Source organism: Camelus ferus, chromosome 16 (assembly GCF_009834535.1).
Source record: "Camelus ferus isolate YT-003-E chromosome 16, BCGSAC_Cfer_1.0, whole genome shotgun sequence".
Taxonomy (NCBI): domain Eukaryota; kingdom Metazoa; phylum Chordata; class Mammalia; order Artiodactyla; family Camelidae; genus Camelus; species Camelus ferus.
This window is the reverse complement of record NC_045711.1, coordinates 16,476,061-16,495,478: the sequence shown is the minus strand read 5'-3', so window position 1 is coordinate 16,495,478 and position 19,418 is coordinate 16,476,061. Positions and strand designations below refer to the sequence as shown.

At 42.8% G+C, this 19,418-nt stretch overlaps 1 protein-coding gene across 1 annotated transcript in view; it reads right to left on the bottom strand.

Annotated features, from left to right (window-relative positions):
* LOC102512561 (protoheme IX farnesyltransferase, mitochondrial) overlaps nt 1–2,131 on the bottom strand; it is a 94,607-nt gene extending 92,476 nt beyond the window's left edge. Inside the window, 1 exon segment of the mRNA XM_014550880.2 lies at nt 1,792–2,131. Within this exon segment, the coding sequence (XP_014406366.2) occupies nt 1,792–1,834 (43 nt within the window). The 5' untranslated portion in view covers nt 1,835–2,131.
* Nucleotides 2,132–19,418: the final 17,287 nt, after the last annotated feature.

Below are 19,418 nucleotides of genomic sequence, written 5' to 3'. Positions count from 1 at the left end.
TACACTTACTAGCAGATACTCTCTCAATTATGCTCATAGCTTCAGGGAGCTAAGCTGTCTATTAATTCCTCCCATAACAGCATCAAAAGGACTGATCCAGTGGCAAACCATGTGAACCACACCCAGCACACTTACAGGAGCTGGGGAATTCTGAGTAGTCAGGTAGAACTGTCCTACAGGAAGCTGAACATACAGAACAGAAAGGCAGAGAAGCACCCAGTCTTGAGGAATGCACACTGGAAAAACCTCTGTACAGAGGCAATCATTCAGGCACTAAGAAAGGATAAGCTCTCTGAGAATGAGAACCTAGGGTCGGGATCAAACACTCACAGGCACAGATGGGAGAAGGTAACAAAGCAGTGTACTTTGCAAAAAGAATCACAGACCCTTGAGGAAACTTTTCATTATGGAAAATTCCAGTCATATACAATAGCAGAACAAAACAATGAGACACCATTACTTAACCCCTGGCTTCAACAATTACCAAACCATGGCCAGTCTGGCTCACCCACCCTCCCTCCCACTTCTCACCCTCCTCCCCTCCTTTTGAACCAGAAGAGACCTTTGAGATCATCTAGTTGAACTGCCTCATTTTATAAATGAGCAAACTCAATTCCAGAAAACACACAAATGATATGTGCTGAGATCACATGGCCAAGAGAGACCCATAAAATAACAATATTATGAGACAAGAGGAAGAAAGAAATTTCACAGAATCGCTGTGAACAAAACTGCCAGATACTGTAGAAAGTCTATGTTAGGTGAGGCCTAAAATGTTTCCAGAATTTGACCAAAAGGGAGTCCATGGTTTTTCCTGTCCATCTCCAATGCGGACCACCAGCAACATTCCTGACACATTAGTTATCATCCTCAACTACTGGGGGCAAAGCAATTCCCAACATCCTCTTCTTCCATTCATTCACAAATCATTACCGAGCAGGCACAACACACATCAGGTAGTATTTTGGGCACTGTGGACACAGAGACGAATCAGGCAGAAACTGTCTCCGCCTTCACAATTTTTAACATTCTCATTGAGAGAAACACACAATAAACAGATTATAAATAAACAATTACAGGTTGCGCTAACCTTGATGAAAGAAACAGGGTGATGTAAGAAAAAAAGGGACAGGGTCTGTACTTTAGATATGCTGGTCAGGCTTCTCTAAACAGGTGACATTTGAGCTGAGACCTAGCCAAGGGCTGAGAAAGAGTATTCCATTTTCAACATATAGTTGTGACAGGTCCTTGATGTGATTAGATCAGGGAACACTAACGATAGAAAGACAAATGTGGGGGGAAGAGGCGGGTATGGCCCGCTGTCCATGGTGGTTCTATTTGTCATCATGACACTTCATATTGGAACAAGGCTTGGCGGGGAGAGGAGGGAAAGCACTTCCCCGGTCCTTATAAGTGGAACGTACAAGTAAAACTTACAAATGGCTAGGATCTAAGGCTCTGATAAGCCAAGAGGCTCGTGGAGCCCCAAGCTTCTACTCCTTCCTCTCTCCTGAAGCCTCCACTATCTGAAAACCTAAAGAAGCACCAGACACCCCTTCCATGGGGGGAGCGGGACAGAGGCGGTGCGGACCAGCGCGGCCCCAGTGCAAGACTAGACCCCAGCTCCGTGGCCTCTTCACGTCAGGCTACTCCAAAGGTCAATTCCCCCACTGGTACCCAGCCGACCTCGCCAAGGGCTCCCCAAGGTTGCAGCTAACCGGAACCACAGCATCGCATCGGGCAAAAAGAAGAGAATTCTCCCAAAGTCGAGTCCGGGGGCGGGTGCATTACCTGTCAGGAGGCGAGCGGAGAGAGTGTGAGGAGATGGGGCCATAACGCACGAGTCCGGCCGCTCCCCGGGATCCCCGTGTCCGCTCTCCTCACCGGCTGCTGGGCGCCGCCATCTTCCTCCCCGCCCCTCCGTGAGAGGAGGGGAGCTTCCGGTCCGTCACTTCCGGCGGGCGGGACGCGGAAGGAGGGAGCTGTGGCGCGCAAGCGGGAGCTTGCTGTCCCAGGGGTTCGAGGCCTGAGGTGCTTTCTGGAGACGCGAGGAGCGCCTGCGGCGGGGGCTTCCGAGGGAAGGCCGCGCGCGACGGCATCTGTGGCGTACCCCCGCGCGGCCCGCGCGGCCCAGCGCGGTGGGCGGGGCCTGGCCGCTCGCGGGCAGCTCACGGTTAGCTCACGGTTAGCTCACGGTTACCTCAGGGATCCTTCTGCGCAGCCGGAGCGCGGGGAGGAACAGGTCCTTGGGACGAGGCCTCCGCCTCCCCGTCCCGCCAGTTACGGCTTCACCAGCTTCACTGTCAAATGCGAGGAGCGGGACTCGACAGGACATCTCGGGAAGAGGAAGGTGCGTGTAGAGTTAAGGTTTCGGGCTGTGCAGCGACTTCTGTATTCCCGGCCCCCCGGCCCGTCGAGCAGGTCCCGCGAGCCCCCGAGGCCCCGCCATCCAGCTGCGCAGCGCAGGCAGCGGTAGCACCTGCCGTGTCAGCCGGCCGAGGGCGTGAGACGGGCGCCCGCGGGAAGCGCGTCCGGGAGCCGCTGCGTGCGCGCCGTGACTGCCCGCCGCTGGCTCTCGGGCCGCGGCTCCACGGGGAGCGCGGCGGGAGGAGAGACTCAGCCTGTGGCCGAGGAGGGCGAAGTAGCCAACTGGTCCAGGAGGGCGGTCTCTGTGTCTTCAGCGATTAAGTGCTAGACGGCCCTGCGGTCCGTCGCAGCTGACTTGCCGGCCGGTTCCCTGGGCCAGTGGGCGTGAGCGGGCTGCCCCTGAACGAGGCCGGGGGTGGGGCTGATGCGCAGGGTGCGGCGGGTCGGGAAGGCTTCCGAGAGTTACTCAGCGCCCCGCTGCAGGAACGGTACATTTTCCCTACCTGCAAGGAGAGGGAGGGCTATTCCACCAAGAGAAAAACAGCATTAAGTACTGTGTTAAAAGTTTTCAGACTCCTTATAATTTTCCACGTGCTCTTATAAACGTGTGGTGTTTGCATCCATAGCAGAAGTTAACCTCTTGAATGTCACCCGAAGGCTCAGTTTTATCTGCCCAAAGCTACCCAGCTGCTGAGTCCCAGAACAAGACCAGAACCCGTCACACTTTAGGGCCGTATTTCTGCCGTGCCTTCCGGCCTTATGCATCTCAGCATCTTGAAGAGTCATAGCCTCTGCGATTTATAAAGCACAGTATTTCAGCCTCGGCTGCCTGTCAGAGTCACCTGCAGAGCTTTAAAAATTACAGATGCCCGAGCCACCTCCAGACCTGTTAAATCAGAAGGGGTGTGGAATGGTTGGAAGGGACCTATAATTTTCTTTTTAAAGCATCACAGGTGATTTTGGTACACAGGCCTGAGAATTACTAGATTCCAGCTTTTTCAGGATTTGACAACACAGCTGTATCTGAAAGGTTGATTCACATGAGTGTTAAGTTTCACATGCTCAGAAAATATGAATTCTTGAGTTCTCTAGGCTCATGATAGACAAGAAGTGTAATAGACATGTTCCTCCTTGGCCAGGAGATTTTTCCTTCATTTTCAATCCTTTCAATCCAAAAATGGGGCCAAGGTAAGATCAAGTACACGAATGAATGCATAGGTTTTTATTTATTGAGAGAAACCAGAGTGAGTGGTTTGGGAAGAAATGCCTAAAAGATGAATACATTCTGGTGTGATTGGTGGGTTAGGTGATTGGTAGGTTTATTCATCTGTCTGATTTGTAATTAAGTTAGCTTATGTCAATAAGTCTGTCAAAGCAGTCTCTGGAAAAGTAATCCCTGGAGACAGTTGTGGGAAGAGGAGAATTCCATGGCCGTGTGCAGTGAGTTGGCCACCTGTAGCTGCAAGGGAGGCTGAGAAAGCTTGAGTGCAGGATTGCGGTGATGAGCTTAGGCCGGTCACAGTCCATCACCCAGATGTATCACTGCCTTGAATCAAACTAAAGTGATGCTAAACTGAGGAAAAAGTAGACAATGGATTTTGGTTAAGCAGCTAAAAGAGTCTACTGCAACTTTGTTGAACCTGTTGTTTTCCAAATGTTTTGGATACAACTCATTTTGTGAAATAACTCATGAAAACTTGAGAAGTGTAAGCCTCACACACACACACACACACACACAGCCGACATACAAACAGACAATTTGGGGATTAGACTGTGTTTGTACTGGCAATTTTTACTTATTTTAACTTGAATCATTCTTGCTGATTTAGAACGATCTTGCTTTATTTTTTATCAGACTTACTTTTCCTGGACAGGTTTCCCTAGAAAATGCCACATACAAGCTCCACCTTTAGACATTGTAGATATAGGCCTCAGACATCCATATGTCTGCATGTTTTCACTTCATAGATTTGGAAACTGAGGTCCAGAGAGATTGGGTAATTTACTCTAAGTGAGAGACTTTGTCTCCAGGCATCCAGGCTGTCATTTTTCCATCTCATTATGTTATCTTTCTTGTCCCTCACTCTACCTGTAGCATTTTCACTCATAAGATGATGTAGGGCGCCACAATTATACACATTTATTTGACTTTGGATCTTTTGGCTTTTTACATTTCAAGTAAAGATATTTTGTAGATTATGTTTTTAATTTCCTGCTTATGTTGTTCAGTGTTGCTTATGGAAAGAGATGTAAAGAATTAAAAGTATTATTTTTAGCTGAAAGTGTAATTTTAATTATTCCATAATTAATGAAAGTTGGGTTGTATTCAATTTTATGTTAACATGGTCGTTAGCTACAGTTACCACTTGCTTGTGTATTTTTTTTTCTTTAATTGAGTTATAGTCAGTTTACAATGTTGTGTCAATTTCTGGTGTACAGCACAATTCTTCAGTCATACATGAATATACATATATTCATTTCATATTCTTTTTTACCGTGAGCTACAAGATATTGAATATATTTCCCTGTGCTGTACAGTATAAACTTGTTTATCTATTTTATGTATACCTGTCAGTATCTGCAAATCTCGAACTCCCGGTTTATCCCTTCCCTCCCCACTCCCCTCTGGCAACCACAAGTCTGTATTCTATGTCTGTAAGTCTGTTTCTATTTTATATATAAGTTCGTGTGTCGTCTTCTTTTTTTTTAGATTCCAAATATGAGGCTTGTGTATTTTTAAACATGATTTTAAATAATCAAAGTAAAGCTTTGTACTTTGTCTCTTAAAATTAATGTTATTACACTTTACTTAGATAATGGCTTAGCAACTCAGTTCTAAGCTGCTCTCAAATCCCACTTTGTCCTGTCGTGGATTTGCTTCAAAATTTCAAATAAAATTTCTCCTTAGAGAGTCTGTACTGAATCAAATCTTCGTTTTATACCATGTGACATGACTTCTGAGTAGATGCTGACTCTTTCAAAGCCTTGATGAATTTGCTACAGTGGATAAAGACCTGGCTTGCACTAGGAAAAATCACAACCTACGAGGCAGAGCGTAATCAGTTGGCACAGAACAATCTATCTAAAAGCAAAATAGATTTTACAAGCCTAAGGATAGGCAAAGGATCTGAACAGGGTTTTTCCAAAGAAGATATACAAATGGTCAATAAGTACATGACAAGATGGTTAACATCAATAGCAGTCAGAGGAATACAACTTAAAACATCATTAAGATACCACTTCATGCTCCCTGAGGTGGCTACAGTCAAGGGGACAGATAAGAGATAAGACCAAGTGAGAATGTGGCAAAATTGGAACCCTAATATGCTGCTGATGGGAATGTAAAATGGTACAAGCTGCCTTTGAAAACAGACTGGCAATTTTTCAAAAATTTAAAGTTAAATACAGGGTTATCATATGACCCAGCAATTCCACTCCTAGTTGGAGAAATGAAGACATACTTACTCAACAATAAAATTTTTTTAAATGGGCAAAAGATTTGAATAGATGTTCTTCCATAGGAGGTGTACAGAGGCCAATAAGCACATGAAAAAATGTTTGACATCATTAGTCATTAGGGAAATGCAAAGCAAAATCACAATGAGTTATCACTTTACACCATGAAGAAAGCTGTCATCAAAGTCAGATGGTAATAAGTATTGAGATTGTGGAAAAAGTGGAATCCTTGTATGTTGTTGCTAGGAATATAAATGTAATAGCCATTTTGGAAAACAGTTTGACAGTTCCTCAGTAATTCCATTCCTAGGGATATACCCAAGAGAAATGAAAAAATGTCCACACAGAAACTTATACGTGAATATTCATAGCAGCATTATTCATGATAGCCAAAAAGTGAAAACAATCCAAGTGTCAATTAACTGATTAATGAATAAATAAAGTGTATATCCATGCGGTGGGATATTTGGCTATAAAAAGGAAGGACATGCTGATCCATGCTATAGTATGGATGAACCCTGGAAGGGTACTAAGTGAAAGAAACCAGTCACAAAAGATCACATATTGTCTGGTTCCATTTATGTGAAGTTTCCAGAACAGATAAATCCATAGAGACAGAAAGTGGATCGGTAGCTCCCTAGGGCTAGGGAATGGGCTCAAGAGAATAGAGAAATGACTGCTGATTGGTACAGAGTTTATTTCTAGGGGGATGAAAATGACCTAAAATTGTACAACTCTGTGACTACACTAAAAAACCATTGAACAATACACTTTCTTTAAGTATGTGGATTATATCTCAATTAACCTCTTACTTAAATGAGGGTAGAGTTAGGAAGAGCTACATTCAGAGACCAAAGGTAACAATTCACCGTGCTGGACAGAGGCTGCTCATCATCTACCAATAGCTGTTCTTCCCTTATGTGGTTTAGAAGACATGGCTATCCAGAATAAAGACTACCTTTTCCAGTCTCCCTTGCAGCTTGCTGTGATTTTGTGACTAATTCTGGGCAATGGGATATAAGTAGAAGTGTTCTGTTTAATTTCTGAGTGTGTCCTTAACGGTGGAGAGCAAGTCCTTCCCTGCTTGCTGGAATGCAGATGAGGTGGCTGGAACTTGAACAACATGTTGGATCATGAGGTACAAGCCACATGTTGAAGCCAAAACAGGTGGAGTCTTATGTATCTACTGGATGTGAAACTGCCATAGTAGCTCTGGACTGACTACATGAGGGAGAAATAAATTTCTAACTTGTTTAACAGTGTTATTTTGGAGTTTCTGTCACTTGCAATACTACATAATTCAAACCAGTGTACCATTAATGTGAATACAGATGAATAGTAAAGTTAAATGAACTAATGTGCCTAGCTCATTAACAGCTCAAAAAGTGATAGCTCTTCCTACTAAATGACTCCCCACATGCTTCAAACAGCAGCCAAGATAAAATGTTAATAGTTTAAAAGTATATTTTTAGAAGGCAAATTTGGGGTTGTAATGTTTCAAAAGTATATTGTAATAAAGCAGCTTGATGAAGCTTATGGAACTCAGAATCTAGAAAAAGCAAAGTTTTTGTTTTTTTTAAGAAACAAAGAATTGTGTGTTCTTCCTGTGTTTTTTAGGAACGAAGATGCCATGAGTTTTGACTGTGGGGTGGAGAATGGGATTTATTCAACTTCATAGAAACATTCCTAAAGATTGTCCACTGCCCTAGCCCTGGTATTTCCCACATTAGTTCCTATAATTTGTTCTCCAGAGTAGACTCTACTTAATATCCTTTAGGGTTAAGGTCCCTTAGGATTAAGAAATGTGCTAATAAGGAAAGGTTAGAACTCGGATATTACTGGGCATGCTGCCAAGAGTCAAGGTTTTGAAGAGATGGTCAAAGGGATTAAAATTTTGGTCTTGACTCACATATTTCCTTTGGATTCAGTCTCTCGAGATTCCTGGCCTTTGGATTTTCCTCTCTCAGAATATGCTCCCTACCCCTACCAGTCACCTTTGAGGGGTGCTCCCCTGTTCCCATGATGTTGGCAGTAGGTGGTAACAAGATGGGCCTGGGTTTGTTTCTTGCTTGAGGGCGGCCTCCTGCCTTGAAAAGGTCAGGGCTGGGGGAAAGGCCGGTGCTCAGACTTTTTGTGGTGAACTGGGTTCCCAGCCGGTCTAGCTCTGCCCACCAGCAAGGCTCCCACATAAGCGTGTGTGTCCAGAGCCTCCGTGTGATAATAAACAGTAGCTTTTGTCTGCTCTTACCCTCCTTGGAGGCTTAGTGAAGGTAACTGCTGCTGAAATAGTAACTCAGGTGCTAGGGGACAATGGATTATTTCAGGGCCCTGCCTGCAGCTGTGTCTCCATGCTGCTGCTGCTGAATCAGCTCCACTCGGAAGACTGAGGTCACACAAACAACCCTTGGTTTTGAGGGAGCAGCAGGGGCAGCCCAGGAGGTGGGTCAGGATTGCTGCTGGCCTTTCAGGGTGACCTCGTCCACATTCTCCCAGGGGTCCTTCCAGCTGGGAAGGCCATGCTGCCCAGTTCTGGCTGGAGAGCTAGACAAAGAAACCTGCTGCAAGGTTGCTGGGGATAATTTCGTTTGCTGCTAAAGCTGGGCGTGCAAAGGGTGGTGCTTTGGGCCTTTCCTTCCTTTTATTGTCAGGAAGCAGGGCTGAAAATGGAATTCCTGGCACTGAGGCAGCCATCTTGCAACTGAAGTGATGAGAAAACGTGCCAAGGAAGGCAGAGTGGGAAAAAGAGAGCCCGGTTTTGGTTCTAATGCAATTGCTGCATCACTGCTCCAAGCCTGGATCATCTCTCTGCAGACTTACTGCTGTAGGCATATTGTTCCACTTAAGCTGCTTTCCAGATTTCCTGTTCATCGCATCCCTGATGATACATTGAGGAGTGGGACGGGGGAGCCCCGGGACCTGCACCAGCGCTCGCTGAAGATGACATGGAGAAACAACCAGAATCTTGTCAGCTGAAAAGCACATCGTGTTAAACAGAAATAGCACAAGCTCAATATGGTGGCTATTTCCAATAGGGTATAAATCCACAGCTGGTTTAAATAACACGCAAATAAAACACAGTTTTGTGCAGATTAGCTTCCTGTCTTGTTTCTTTTACTGTGTGCCCAACTCCTTTGCTGATATCACAGAGTCCTGCTTCCCCACATCGGGAAAGCGTTCCTTTCCTGGTTTCCTTCTCCGTGGAATCTTGAAGCCTAGTGAAGAATATGGTGAAATGTTCCAAGTGCACCAGGAAAGAAATCCTGTGGGGCACCACTGGTTGAGAAAATCATAACCCATAAAGAGCATCCTTAAACACACATTTTTCTGTTAGCTGCCAGGAACTCTTAAAAACGGCTCTTATATATTTAGGTAAATGACCTATCAGCGTTAGAAAACTGGAGAATTCCAGGGTACAAGGAGGTTTGCTAAAGGCAAATTAATAAGAAGAATCCCAGAAAAGTTATTCTCAGAACAAAAATAATTAGTAAGCCACTAGGATAAACATCACATCTTTTCTAAAATTAGTTACCAGTTCTCACCTTGGACCTCGTTTCTCCCTGCACTTGTGCTTTTAAGATACATGATAGCAGAAAATGTGTTGTTGCTTTCTATTTTGAAATAAATATCCATGCATGTTTGCAGAAATACGCCCTTTCTTTAGCCCTGACTGTGTGTTAAGTGCTTTCTCATGACGTCCCATTTACTTTTCATTAGAACCCTGATATGTGACTGTCCCATTTTCAGATGAAGAGCTTGAGACCTTAAAAGATTTTGAAAGATTAAATAATTTTTCCAAGTTCACATAGCTAGAAATTAAGCACCACAACTAGAATTTCAGCCTGCCTGATTCCAAGGCATGTGTTCTTAATCCTAATACTGGACCGTCTCCCATATTTTATGTATTATAGAGTCCTCATTATCTGGCATTTTTTCATACCAGTCTAGAGTTTCATATTTCATCAAACTAGTGAAGTTATTGAAGTCCAGCCTCTAAAAGTACTTGATTTTACGTTTTCTGACTTGGGTTCAGTTTCTTTGACCTCCGTCTCTATATTTATAGACTAGGAATACTGATACCAGGTACCACTTAACTTACATTGCACTTTCAGTACTTAATGGCAGTTCATATCTGGACACCTTCAGATGATGCTCATCCCGGAGGCCTACCCAAGACCCACCAAGTCAAAAGTCTTTGGGGGCGGGCCTGGGAATCCACAGCTAAGCAAAGTGACTTTATTATTTTTTAAAAATTGCATAAGCTTTGCATAAAATGTCAAGAGTACAGAAAAAGAAAGCATTCTCAGGAGAGAGGGCTATGTAAGGAAGGTGGTGGCGGTGGTGGTGTGGCAATGATAATAACAGCACAAACAGCCCATTCTGTTCCTTAGGTTTTTCCTGTGTCCCAGAATTTACGTATTTTGTCTCATCTAATCACATTTCACCTTCTCAACAATCTTATGGCTAACACACTTAGCCTCATTTATAGGTAATGTAATTGAAGCTCATAGTCTGAGAAATCTGTTTGTATTTGTTTCCTAGGACTGTGATAGAAAAGTGCTGCAAATTGGGTGGCTTAAAACCACGGATGTGTACTGTCTCCCAGTTACAGAGACTGGAAGTCAGAAATCAAGGTGTCAACAGGGCCACACCCCCTTTGAAAGGGGAGGATCCTTTGCCTCTTCCAGCTTCTGATGCCCCAGGCATTCAGTTCCTTGGCTTATAGCAGCAGACCTCCAATCTCTGCCTGTGTCTTCACAAGGCAGTCTTCCTTCTGGGTGTCTATCTTTATAAAGCATTCTCTGTGTCTGTCCACATTTCCCTCTTTTAAGGACATGAGTCTAATTGGATCGGGGCCCACCCTAATCACCTCGTCTTAATTTGATCACATCTACAAAGAACCTATTTCCAAATAAGGTCAATTTACAGGTACTGGGGTTCAGGACTTCAACATATCTTTTTAGGGGACACAATTCAACCCGTAACACCATCCAAGGATACAGTGGCCAGTAAAGTGTAGAACTGGATTTGAACTTCAGTGATGACTCTGGCCCCTTGGCCATCAGCCACCACGTGTCCTATTTCAGGGGACTGCACTTGTGCATGCTGTACAGCATTGCTTTGAGCAGAGGAAGGCGTGATAAGGAGGGTGAAAATCTTGGCAACTATTCAGTAATAATTTATTTACAAGAACACAAAACTTTGGGTTAGTCTCAGACATTTCCTCTGCAACAGTTAGATGCCAAATGACTCCACAGCGTTTTGAGGGGGAAAAGTTATGAGCTAAGAACTTTATACCCAGCAATTTGTCTTTCAGTGAGACAGGCGGGCATTCTCAGAAATGCAAGGGCTCCGAAAATACTCCACATGTTGAAAAAAACTATTTGAAGATACATTCCAGTGGTTCATAGGGTTTGGGACTAAATAGACCAGAAAAAATCTCAAAAATAATTTAGAAACCAACATAGGGATTGCCAGCTTTTTACTTTGTAAAGGCATTTAAAACAAATGAAACTACCATCCAGTGTACCTATAATCGCTTCGTAAAAGGTAGGTCATTTTAATGCCAAAAATATTAAAAAGATATCTGATAGCTAGTTAAATGAGCTGGTTTAGCTCTATGAAAAAATATTTGTACTTAATATATTTTACCCCAGAGTAGTGAGGAACTTTTTGTGTAGATACGATCTCACCCGTGAATGGGTGTTTGACAAGCAGGAACTCACAGGGACGTAAAGAAGGACAAGTGAAAATGGGTTCTGCCTGGCATTCAGGATTTATGCAACTGAGGGGAAAATATTATTTGAAACTGACCATAATCATTTCCATTTTCTAAGGGAAGTTTCAGTGGGAAAATAAATCTTTGCAGTACTGTTCCCCTCCATGTACAGGGGGCGGTGGGAGCAGAGAGGAGGTGACGTTCCCTCAGCTGCCATCTGGGTTTCCGCTCAGGCTTTTCCGAGCTCATGAAAATACTCATGAAAGGACCACTGGCTTAAATTAATGATTTGCATTTGCACATTTAATTAATGCTCCCTTCCAACTCTCTATAAAAAGGACATGTCTGCATTTCAAACTGAGGGTAGTGCCCATTTGGCTCTAATTTCTAAGAATTTCTACAAATTAGAGTGCAGGTGAGGCCAGACTGAGGAAAGAACCCATCAATCTATGGTTCATGACATATAAAGGGTGGGACTCAGGGAGGGAGGGGAGGAGCGGCCAAACAAATTCTAACCAATACCTCCCTCCCCAAACTCAGAGCGAGAGGGGCTGGAAGCCAGGACAAACAGCATCTGAAAGCGAGTGTATCAGGTACAGACATGGAGGCAGCTTGAAGCATTCAGTCGCATTTATACTTGGAACAAGTTCCTGGGCTCGGTAAAGAAGGGCAGCAGTGAAGCTGGCTTAAGACTGCGGAAGTGGGCTTGAGTTGGGAAAGTCTGCCCTGGAGCCTTGCCCTAGAGCCCCAGCTAAGTGAGAGCTAGAACTGCAATCAGGAGTAGACGCTCTGAGACACAGCTGTGAAGTTTCTACAAGGTATCTGCTCCCTTCCACATTGCTAGGCAAATGGACCTACTGTCTGCTATAAAGTAATAATACGGGAAATCAAAACATCACTTCCCTATCACAGTGACCATGGAGGTTTGGTATGTAGACATAAACTGAAGAAGAAATTTGCGACCTTTCCTGAGGGACTGTACTTTGGTAACAAACCCTCAAATCTAAATGACTTGATGCAAACAAAAGATTTATTTCTTGCTCACTTAGAGCTTGATGCTGGCTGGGTGACTCTTCAAGACTGCCATCCTCCAAGCAGTACCTCAAAGATCCAGGCTGCTTCTACCCTGTGGCTCCATCATCCTCAATATGTGTCTTCTATGGCCACCACCTTATTAAAGAAAGAGACTCACATGTACTCTTAATTCCCTCTGAGCATAAACAGCAGATGTCTTTTATACTCCCAGCCCATTGTTCAGAACTAATCAGATGTCCCCAATGTAATTGCAGTGCAAGGGCAGGAGAAATATAGGTGAGCTGTGAAATATATGAGAATTACTCTGCCACAGGGACATAAAAGAAGACCTGAATGCTTCTGCATTAGGAGAGACAATATTGCAATGATATTAATTCTCTCCAGTATAACATATGGCTACAACATAATCCCTGACAGTACGTAATAAAATAAGTTCAGAGTTTTCCAGGAAGAATAAATGAACAAGAATAGCCAAGAAAACTTAGAAAGAAAAGTAAAATAAGGCAGGGCTCTCCACTAAGGTGTTACGATGTGTCGTGGAGCTCCAGTAGTTAAAATAACTTGGTGGTACTTGCCCAAGAATAGACAGCAAGATCATTGGAACACAATGAAAAGTCTAAGAACAGACCAAAGGATAGATAAGTATTCAGCACATTTAGATAAGGGCAGCATGTTAAATCAGTATGGAAAACAGTGCTCATCTTAATAACAGCATAGAGACCTGAATTATCACTTGGGAGGGAAAATGTTACACCTGTATCTCACACTGTACTCTAAAATCTATTTCAGGTGGATTAAAGTTTTTAAATGAGTTAATAGAGGAAAATACAAGCTTGGAAAAGATAGTATAAGCATTATTTAAGTCATAGAATCCATAAAGATAAAGATGCATGCATTTTTAACCCCCAAATTTTAAATGTTTTTGTGCCCCAAACAACGGATCAAGTTAAAAAGGCAATCAAAAGTGAGAAAAGAAATTGCATTGCATGTGACAGACAAGGGGATACCACTGTTAATATGTGAACAGCTCTAGAGATAAATAATACATGCACAAAATTATATGAACAGAAGGACTTTTTTGATAAATATTAAAACATCAATATCATCAGTGTAAAGTACAAATTAAAAAAAAAAAAACCCTGATAGTCTTCTACCTACTGAACTGACAAAGATTAAAAATGTGATCATCACTCCATGCAGTTAGGGTGCTGGATGAGGTGTGTAAATTTGTGTACAGTTGACCCTCCACATCCACGGGTTCTGCATCCATGGATTCAACCAACTTCAAATCAAAAATATATATTTTTTTAATTCAGAAAGTTTTTAAAAAAATCTTGAATTTGCTGCACACCAGCAATTATTTACATAGCATGTATACTGTATTTTAGGTAATCTAGAGATGATTTAAAGTATATGGGAGGATGTGCATAGGTTATATGCAAATACGAAACGATTTTATGCAAGGAATTCGAGCATCCGTGGATTTTGGTAACAGTGGAGGTTCTGGAATCAGTCCCCTGTGGATACTGATGACTGCACTCTCTCTGGAGGGCAATTTGTATTAAAAGTCTCAAAAAGTTCCTCTTTGGGCATTCTACTTCTAGGAATTTATCCTAAGGAAATAATAATAAATTTTTAGAAATATTTATTAAAATACTCATTCAATCTCAGTTTTACGAACAAAAGTTTGAAAACAACCTAAATGTTCAGTAATAATTCTTGGTGAATATTCAGTATGTCTTGACTGAATAAACTGTTTTATGCCCATATGCACAGACATTGTAAATATTCTTATAAAGGCTGTTTATAGGCATTAAAATGTTCATAGGCTATACTTGAATGAACAAAGCAAGCCACCTACAGTATGTTCCTATTTTAATTTTGAAGAGCTTATACGCATTAAAAATTCTAGAAACATATGTTCAGAATTAACAATGGTTACCTCTGGTTGATAGAACTAAGAAATTTGAAATCCTCTTTTTCATTCTTCATGTTAAAAAATACGTATTATAAAGTGAGTGTGTCTCAATTAAACAGTGGAGAAGTTGGAGGGGAAAAAAAATTGTGAGACTCCTGGAGTGCCCACAGCCAGGTTCCTACGTGTGGATGGAAAAAAGAGAATGACTGTTTTGCCCCTAAGGCTGCCTGAAAACACCCAGATTTCAGAGTTGGCATACTTTGCGGTAGCTTTGTATTCCAAGGGCCGAGTTTTGCAAACAGGCTTCGCAAAGTACAGCGTGTGCCCCATCAGGTGGTTTTCAGAGCTCACCAGGTATGAGTAACACGAGCTCGTTTACCTTTGGCTGCGTCTGTGTTGAGCACCCAGGTGTTGACAGGACCTGCGCTGAGAACAATGTTTATTTATATCCGCACACAATGTTTCACGTCTAAATGTAGGGCTTTCGCTTAATTTGCTCACAGTTTGCAAACATTTGCAGTTCTCGGCACTGGTGATCCCTGGTTTGGTTTGGCTGGGCTTGAGCAAATGAAAAGGAGCTCAGACGGTGAGTGGAGCTGAATGCCGCGATTCATGCGTGGAAAGGGCACAGTTGCTTCTGTGATGTTTGTTGGAGACGCCAAGATCTCCAGACTTCTTTTTTGCACCTTGAGGACCAATTCATATCTGCACTGCTTATGCTAGAAGATGTTTTTAACTGTGTGGCTGTGGCTGTGTGTGTGTGTGTGTGTGTGTGTGTGTGTGTGTGTGTGTGTAGCCAGTAGCGGTGAGAGGAACCCTCATAATGTCCTGGTTAGGGGTGAGTCATTTGTAGCCTTTGAATGTCTTATGGAACATGAACACTCCTATAAGCCTCTGTTTATTATGGAAAACTTCAAATACATAAAAAACAGAGAGATTTGTATAAGGACCCTCCTCAAACAGGGGTAGGAGTCATTGCCTCGGCGTCATCAACATATGGCCAGTCTTACTTTCTTTATAATCCCAGTCTCTGCCCCACCCCACTGTTAGACACTGCAAATGCCCGCAGCTGTGGAGCTCAGGTTGGAAGTCTGAAAGCCTCTTATAGGGATTGTGGATTGTGGGGTGAGAGAGAACAGAGCAAAAGATTAGGGAGCCAGATAGGCCTGATCTGACAGGCTTGACCATTACAATTTGCTGCTTGATTGATCTTAGGCCACTTAACCTTTCTGACCCTCACCTGTAAAGTGGACGAATAGTACGTAATTTATAAGCCACCTGCGTTAGACCCATGGCACGCTTACAGTCCCAAGCACCGTTCTCTGTACCTAGCGGGTCCTTAATTGCGTTTTCTAACTTTTTCTACTCCTCCATCTAAAATCTAAAGTATAGAAAGAAAGTCTTCCACAACGTTAAAATTCCCAAACAGCCTGATAAAAACCGTTAGCCACTTGCTGAAGTGATCAGTCAGGGATGAGTACCTTTTTTTCTTAAACCATTTTTTATTTATTTACATATTTATTTTACGATATCTTTTTTAAATTGAAGTATAGTTGATGTACAGTGTTATATGTTACAGGTATACAGTATAGCGATTCACAAATGTTTAAAGGTCATACTCCATTTATAGTTATTATAAAACATTAGCCACACTCCCCATGTTGTACAGTCTACCCTTGTAGCTTATTTTATACCTGATGGTTTGTACCTTTTACTCCTCCACCTCCATCATGTGCCTCCCCCTTCCCTCTCCCCACTGGTAACCACTAGTTCCTTCTCTACATCTGTGAGTCATTTCTTTTCTCTTATATTCACTAGTTTGTTATATTTTTTTAGATTCCACATGTAAGTGATCTCTTACAGTATTTGTCTTTCTCTGTCTGACTTATTTCACTCAGCATAATGCCCTCCAAGTCCATCCATGCTGTACACCAGAAACTAATACCACATTTAAAATCAACTGTACTTCAGTTAAAAAGCAAACAAGCAAACAAACAGCCTATCTAAAATATGGGCAGAAGAACTGAACAGGCATTTTTCCGGAAGAGAAAATGCAGATGGACAAATAGGAACATGAAAATTTGTTCAACATCACTAATACCAGGGAAATGCAAATCAAAATCACAATGAGACATCATCGCACACCTATCAGAATGGCCATCATCGAAAAGAACACAAGTAACAAATATTGGCAAGGTTGTGGAGAAAAGGGAACCCTTGAACACTGTTGGTGGGAATGCAAACTGGTGCAGCTACTATGGAACACAACATGGAGATTTCTCAAAACCCAAAAAATAGAACCGCCATATGGCCCAACAATTCCACTCCTGGGCATATATCCAATAAAAACAAAAACATTAATTCAAAAAGATCCATACACACCGCTATTACCAGCAACATTATTTATAATTGCCAAGATACGGAAGCATCCCAAGTGCACAACAATAGATGAGCGGTTAAAGAAAGTGTAGCTTCTATACGTAATGGAGCACAACTCAGGAAGTGACTATTCTGATTCTGACTGTTACTTGACTTGGGTTCTGTAGGTTTCAGGGAATATATCTGAATTTGTGCCCATAGGAAATGTGCATTTTTATGAAAGAAAAAATTAAATAATGTGTGTTTTCCCTTGTTTTTTACTTATAAACCAGAAAGGGTTTTTTTTTTGTGTGTACTTTTAATCACAGGAAACATAAGAAAAAATCCATATTAGAAAAAAAAGTATCTCAATTAGGAAACCAACATTACAACATTTCTCAGGACTTTTCCATGGCTGGCCCCTTCAAATAATAACAAGGGCAAATTTAGTATAAATGCTGGAGAGCTGAAAAGAATTCAGAAAAAGAGCCAAACAGGAAAATTACTGTATTAAATTTTTTTTTTTTATCACTTCCAACCGTTGCTTTATAGAGAAGGTAGCCAGAGACCTTTATTTACCCTGCCTGCATTTGTTTACCGGGCTGCTGCTTTTAAAATGGGTCAGATGTCCCATCGTGTTTTAATTTTGTCCTGTTTTCATCTGGACTCAAAACTAATTTGTTCCTTTAAAAAAAGAAGACGAACACACTGAGCTCAGGTACCTTAAGGTGTTTTTAACATTGACAGAAAAATCAGTACTTAGTACAGCTTATTATTTTTATCAAGAAATTATGAAACATTTGTACTATTAGAAAACTTTGTTCAAAATGTAAGACTTTACTATATATCCATTATTTAGTGTTGGGACAGTTTGAATTTGCTTAAGAATTCCTTAAAAGTTGTTGCTGAGAATTATGCCTTTGAAAAAAAACGAAACAAAAAGCCACCTTTTTCTAGTGAACCACATCATTTGCCAAGTTAGGGAATATAGAAATATGCACTTAGTGCTGACTAAAAGCATGATGTTACATAGTATTAGAAATTTCTGTCTCAAAATTAAATAATGGTACACACCTGGGCAGAAGAAAGTGTAACAGATGTGAGTCTCAGGCCACAGATACAGGGAAGCAAGAAATATATCTTCTTTTGCGTACTTTATTCCATTTTTATTTTTTTTTGCAACCACTTGTCTTCTCATCCGAGTCTATTCTACCATGATTGGGGTAACTTAGCCAATTGTGGGTTCACTGCCCTTTTCACTGTGCCCGCCCCCCAATTCTGGTGAGCTTATGTAATGAGAAGGTGTGTGCCAGGAGGGAGGAGCGACAAGTAGGGAGCAACAAGTGTTGAAAATTTGTGTTTGGGTTATGACCCCCTGCCACTCCCCAGCCAGCCTCTTCTGCTCACACCCTCTCCTGGCTCTGTTAAGGTAATGGTCTGTGAATTCAAAGCCAAGATGTCCCTCTGTCCTTCTGTAAGGCACCTCCACATGCAACAGTTTCTCAGCTTGGGCACAAGAAACAGCATGAGGTAAGGCCCCCTCTGCTCAGGTACGGCCCCTGACAGTTCCTTCTCTAGGGTCTTCATGGCTCCCTAGGAGTCTGTGGAGGGAGTGCAGCCCATACCATACAACCTACCTGCTCTCTGTATCTGCCTTGGCTTCATTTAAGGGCAGGAAAGGGGATCCCTTCCCCTCTCAGGACGCCCCCTCAACCCCCACCAGGTCTCTGCGAGCACATATGCTGCCTCTGTGCAAATCAGAAAAGGGCACCTCATCCGTGTGGTCCGAGTAGCAAGCGCTGTTCCCTGTGCATCAGTGCAGCCACACAGGCTTGCTGCTTGGGAGCAAAAGTCCTTTGTGCGAAGAAAAACCCCTCCTCCTCTGGGTGGAATGTGGGGGGAGTGACAGGTGGAACTGGTGTCCCTCACCTAAGATCTCGTTGCTTCTCTGATCACAGGGAAAAAATCTTCTCCAAATCTATGTCTGTAGAATATGGACATTTGAAGCTCAATACCCAGAAACAGCTTCCGTTTTTTCTAACGCATCAGCTCTCTGAGGCAAACGGCCTAGCGTCTCCTGCCTGTTGCGTGAACGTGGCTGTCAAAGGGGGTGGCTGATGAGGGGTGATTGCTGGTGTCTTGGTCTTTCAGGGCAGTTGAACTTCTAATCTGGCAAAGGAAAAGGACACAGCTCCCTTCTCCCTTCATCCGGGACTGAGAAGTTTGAAGGGCGCACAGACAACTCCGACAGAATCCGTCTCAACTTTCAGTGCAGGATAAACACAGATCCTTCCTGTACCAGGAGGAGCAAACAGAAAAATCAGCACACGTACAGTCAGTGGTCGGAACCAAAGCCAGCAGCCGCCCAGACGTTTCCTCACGGAAATGGGTGGTGCATGCTAGGAGCGAGGTGCCCGAGGAAACCGAAGCCATCCCAACAGCTCTTAGCAGTTGTGCGTAAACTTGGGAAACATTTCATTTATTTTTCATGTATTTTATTGTAAACATAGTTAGCAATCCTGGTCTTACAGGAATTCCAGTGAATGAGTCCAGTGAGGGAGGAATGAG